Source organism: Chrysochloris asiatica, unplaced genomic scaffold (genome assembly GCF_000296735.1).
Source record: "Chrysochloris asiatica unplaced genomic scaffold, ChrAsi1.0 scaffold00409, whole genome shotgun sequence".
Classification (NCBI taxonomy): domain Eukaryota; kingdom Metazoa; phylum Chordata; class Mammalia; order Afrosoricida; family Chrysochloridae; genus Chrysochloris; species Chrysochloris asiatica.
In genome coordinates, this window is record NW_006408927.1 from 320,643 (window position 1) to 326,532 (window position 5,890).

At 45.3% G+C, this 5,890-nt stretch overlaps 1 protein-coding gene across 1 annotated transcript in view; it reads right to left on the reverse strand.

The window, feature by feature from the left end:
• Window positions 1–1,450: 1,450 nt before the first annotated feature.
• Window positions 1,451–5,890, reverse strand: part of SHC2 (SHC (Src homology 2 domain containing) transforming protein 2) — a 33,120-nt gene continuing 28,680 nt past the window's right edge. The window contains exon 14 of the mRNA XM_006876726.1: window positions 1,451–1,579. Within this exon, the coding sequence (XP_006876788.1) occupies window positions 1,451–1,579 (129 nt within the window). The remainder of the gene's footprint in view (window positions 1,580–5,890) is intronic.

Consider the following 5,890-nt stretch of genomic DNA (forward strand, 5'->3'; position numbering starts at 1 on the left):
GACCCCACAATACTGAGTGATTGCAGCAGGCAGCATCATTGGTTGGATCACAGAGTCCTCTGGGAGCAGACAGAACTGGGGACCTCTGGCAGATAAAGAACCCACGAGCCCATCATGAAGCTGACCCCCCAGGCCAGGAAGTCCCCTCTGCCAGCAGCTGGAGGAGGCTGCACAGGGAAGGGGGAGGTGTTGACAGAGGCAGAGACGATGTCCAGGAAGGTGGAGGGACTGGACCCCTGTCATGGAGACAGGAATTCAGCGTGACCCGCCCACAATTCACCTCTCTGAGAAGACACATCCTAGGGACTAGACTGTCCCTCCTCATCAGAGGTTCCTCGTCTTGCCCACCTTGAAGCCACATGGGCCCCTGCCTGCCCCCAGAACAAAACACACCCTACTGCCCCCCTTCACCACAACACCCCACTGTTTTCACCCTGCAAGCCACAGTCCTGAGGCCTCTGCAGGGTGGTCAGAGGACCCGTCCTCCCAGGAGGAAGCAGGGGTCTCAAAATCCCATACTTAACATGTTGTTGTTGTTAAGTGCCGTCGAGTCGGTTCCGACCCATAGCGACCCTGTACAGGGTTTCCGAAGCTGTAAATCTTTATGCGAGCAGAAAGCCTCATCTTTCTCCCGTGGAACAGCTGATAGTTTCGAACTGCTGACCTTAAGGTTCACAGCCCGATTCGTAACCACTACGCTACCAGAGCAGTAAGCAATTCCACTTGAAGATACCCCCTAAGGAAATCAGAACATCCGTCCACAAAAGGAACTGCACGTGAATGTTCACAGCAGAACCACCCCCAAGAGCGAAAAAGTGGGAGCCCTCCAAGGGGGTCCATCAGCAGACAAATGATGGATACACGATGCAGCCCATGGAACAGGCTCAGTCACAGAGAGAAATACACACTGGAGTGTGGGTGAACCTTTAAAACACCATGCTCAGAGAGAAGCCAGTCATTAAAGGTCACATGGCAAACGATTCCACTGATATGAAATGTCCAAGACAGGCAAATGCCAAGGCAGGAAGTGGACTGGGGGAGGGGAGCATGGTGTGACTGCTGATGTGATGTTCTGGAACCAGACAGAGGTACAAGAAGCTCTGGTGGTGGTATCGGTCAGGCAACTGGGCTGCTAACTGCAAGGTAGGTGGGTCAAACCCATCAGCTGCTTCAGGGGAGAAAGCCGGGACTGTCTGCTTCTAGGAAGATTTACAGCCTCAGACACCCTAGGAGTTCGAATCCACTTGATGGCTGGGGATTGGGTCTAGATAGATGACCTGGTGCACAAGCCCATGGATGTACTGACAACGGCTGAGCTGCAGGTGCTAAGCAGGTGAATTGTACAGACATGCATCATGCCTCCGCCATTTATTTGTTGGTTGTTTTTTTGACGAGAGAGGAATCTGGCTGGGGGGCAGCAGTCCCCTGCACGCACCTGGTGACGTCGGGCTCAGGGCTCCCGCTTGACCACACCTCGCAGGTGCAGCTCACTCTCGGCGGCCACAATGGGCTGCCCATTCTGCAGGTGGTAGTCAATGAGGTGGCTGATGCTCTCAAACAGAACGTCCTTCGTCCGCACCTGCAGACACAGAAGCAGTTGCATCGGCACCCCAAGCCCACCTGGCCACGCTGAGCGGAGTTCATGTCTTAGCCAGACCTCTGTGAGCCTCAGACTTGCAAGTGACTGAGGACCCGGGACCAGAGAACACCCGCGTCACACAGGTCAACCTCCAAATCCAAGCACTCTGGGTAATAGCCAGCAGGGGGCTGAGAGGCAGCTCCCAGAAAGACATGTCCACATGCAACCCCAGAACCTGTGGGTGGTCTTATTTGAAAAGAGGGTCTTTGGAGATGTGATTAAGTGAAGGACCTGGAGACAAAGAGATTATTCTGGATGGACCCTAAATGCAGCAGCAAATGCCCTTTTAAGAAGGAGAAAGAGAAGACCAGGCAAGGATGGAGGCAGAGACTTGAGAGATGTTGCCTAAGCCAAGAATCACTGACCTCTACCAGAGCTAGATGAGCAAGATGCTGTCCAGTGGAGGGAGCCACAGGACTGTGAGAAAACACATTTCTGTTCTTGTAAGCACCCCACTTTGTGAGAAAATCCTAAGGCAGCCCTGCGTTTTTGGAGACCTGAGTACTAAAACCCAGAATCAGAAAGAAAGAAAGAAAGAAGAAAAGAAGGAAGGAAAGAAAAAAGGAATGAATGAAAGAAAGAAAGAGAGGAAGGAAGGAAGGAAAGAGAGGAAGGAAGGAAGGAAAGAGAGGAAGGAAGGAAGGAAAGAGAGGAAGGAAGGAAGGAAAGAAAGAGAGGAAGGAAGGAAGGAAGGAAGGAAAGAAAAGATCCACCCAAGTTGGGTCTGAGAAGAACTTCAGCATCTCTGAATGTCCTTGCCCTCAGGCCTTGACCCTTCACAGAGGAGTCCGGCGTGCTGGACACACATACTTAAGAATAGGTGAAAATGCACATCCTGGGTCCCATGGCAAAATCATGTAACTCCATGGTGCTGGGACCATGACTGGGGATGTACGTACTTAAACTAAGTATGTGAGGACATTCAGAATTTCCTGAATGGTTTCCATTATAATAAATGCTCTCTTCTTCTTCTCATTTTGGCATCTTTGAAATCTGGATTGTTTTTTTTTTTTTCCTTCTTTTTGTCATTGGATTGCATCTTTGAATTGTATTATTTAATTGGGAGGTTTTCTCCTCTTTCCTTGTGATACAGAAGACAAGGATGCATTAACCTCATGGCCCACTTTTCAGTCAAGCACTAGATAGGTTTGTTGTTGTTGTTGTCGTTGTTAGGTGCCATCGAGTTGGTACCGACTAATGATGACCCTATGCACAACAGAGTGAAACACACTGCCCGGTCCTGGGCCAACCTCACAACAGTTGCTACACCTGAGCCCATCGCTTCTACCACTGTGCCAATCCATCTCGTTGGGGGGTCTTCCTCTTTTTCTCCAACTCTCCAGTTTACCAAACATGACTGGTCCTTCCTGACAATATGTCCGAATTATGAGAGATGAAGTATGAGAGGCCATCTGGCTTCCAAGGAGCACTCTGGCTGCACTTCTTCCAACATAGACCTGTTTGCACTTTTGGCAGCCCATGGCACTTTCAATATTCTCCTCCAACATTATAACTCAAATGCATCAATTCTTCTATGGTCTTCCTTATTCACTGTCCACCTTTTATATGCACATGAGGTTATTGAAAATACCATGGCTTGGGTCAGGCACACCTTAGTCTCAAGCTGACGTCTTCTGTTGAACACTATAAAGAGGTCTAGTGTAGTACATTTGCCCAATGCAATGTCACTTGATTTCTTGACTGGTGTTTCCGTGAGTATTGATGGTTGTCGTTGCTGTTGTTAAGTGCTATTGAGTCGATTCCGACCCATAGCGACCCTGTATAGGGTTTCCAACGAGCAGCTGTTGAGCTTGAACCAACGACCTTGAGTTCAAATGACTTTGCAGTCTGACGCATTAGCCCACAGCCCCACACCAAGACAGGACTTGATGGTGGATCCTAGAAAATGAAGTCTTTGACAACTTCAATCTTTTCTCCACTTATATGGGTGTTGTCGATTGGTTCAGATGTGAAGATTTTTGTTTCCTTTACTTTGAGGTGCAACCCATACCGGAGGCTATGGTCTTTGATCTTCATCAGTAAGTAATTTAAGTCCTCTTCACTTTCAGTAAGCAAGGTTGTATCATCTGCATATTGCAGGTTGTTAATGAGTCTTCCTCCAATCCTGAAGTTCTTCAAATAATCACAGGTTGGTAAACCTCCAATCCTGATGCCACATTTTCTTTCATACGATCCACCTTCTTGGATTCTTTGCTCAGTGTACAGATTGAATAAACATGGTGAAAAAATACAACCCTGGTGCACACCTTTCCTAATTTTAAACCATTCTGTTTGAACAACTGTCTCTTGGTCTCTATAGAGGCTCTTCTTGAGCACGATTGTTCCAGAATACTCATACTTCACAATGTTGTCCATAACTTGTCATGATCCACACAATTGAAAGCCTTTGGGTAGTCAATAAAGCACAGGTAAACATCTTTTTGGCGTTCTCTGCTTTTAGCCAAAATCTGGCATCAGCAATGATGTCCCTCATTTCATGTCCTCTTCTGAATCCGGCTTGAACCTCTGGAAGTTCTCAGCCATTTTGGGATTATCTTTAGTAAAGTTTTACTTGCATGGGATATCAATGGTATTGTCCGATGATTCCCACATTTCGTTGGGTTACTTGTCTTTGGAATAGGTACAAATATGGATCTCTTCCAGTCAGTTGGCCAGGTAGCTGTCTTTCAAATTTCTTGGCATAGATGAGTGAGTGCCTCCAGTGCCATGTCAGTTTGTTGAAAGATTTCAATTTGTATTCCATCGCTGTGACTTGTTCTTTGCCAGTGCACCCTGGATTTCTTACTGCTGGATCACTGGCTCTTGATCATATGCTACCTCTGGAAATGGGTGAACATCAACTGTTTCTTTTTGATACAATGACTGCATATTCCTTCCATCTTCTTTTGATGCTTACTGCATCATTTAATATTTTCCCCACAGAATCCTTCAATACCACAAGTAGAGGCTTGAAATTTTTCTTCAGTTCCTTCAGCTTGAGAAATGCTGAGAATGTTCTTCCTTTTTGGTTTTCTAACTCCGGGTCTTTGCACATTTTGCTATAATATTTGACTTTGTCTTCTTGAGCTGACCTTTGAAATGTTTTGTTCAGCTCTTGTACCTCTTCTTTTCTTTCATTTGCTTTAGCATCTCTACATTGGAGAGCAAGTTTTAGACATACATTTTGGTCTGTTCCTTCTTTCTTGTCTTCTTAATGTCCTGTATGATGTTCTTGATGTCATCCCATAACTCTTCTGGCCTTTGGTCTTTAGTGTCTAATTCATCAAATCTGTTCTTCAGGTTATCTCTAAATTCACGTGGGATATATTCAGGGTAAAATTTTGGCTCCTGTGGACTTCACTTGTTTTCATTTTCTTCAGCTTCAGCTAGAATTTGCACACAAGCACTTGATGGTCTTCCACAGTCTGCCCCTGGCCTTGTTTTGGCTGATGATATGGAGCTTTTCCCTGTCTCTTTCCACAGAGGCAATTTGATTTCTGTGTATTCCATCTGGTGAGGTCCATGTATATAGGCATCCTTTATGTTGTTTAAAAAGGTACTTGTAATGAAGGAGTCATTGGTCTTGCAAAATTCTATCATGCAAATTCCAGCATTGTTTCTATCACCAAGGCCATATTTTCCAACTACTGATCCTTCCTCTTTGTTTCCAACCTCTGCGTTCCAATCACCAGTAATGATCAATACATCTTGATTGCATGTTTGATCAATTTCAGACTTAAGAAGTTGGTAGAATTCTTCAATTTCATCCTCACTGGCTTAAGTGGTTAGTGCATAAATTTGAATAATAGTGGTATTAACTGGTCTTCCTTGTAGGCATATGGATATCATCCTATCACAGACAGCATTGTACTTCATAACTGACCTTGATGTATTATTCTTTTTGGTGATGAATGCAACACCATTTCTCTTCAATTTGTCATTCCTGGCACAGTGAACCATGTGATTGTCAGATTCAAAATGGTCAATACCAGTTTAGTTCAGCTCATTAATGCCTAGGATAGCAATATTTATATGTTCCATTTCATTTTTGACAATTCCCAATTTTCCTAGTTTTATACTTTGTACATTCCATGTTCTGATTATTAATGGACGTTTACAGCTGTTTCACTTCATTTTGAGTTGTGAATGAAGGTCCGGAAGACTTCACTCCATTTGCGTCATCACGGTCAACTCTACTTTGAGGAGGCAGCTCTGCCCCAGTTGCATTTCGAGTGACTTCGAACCTGAGGG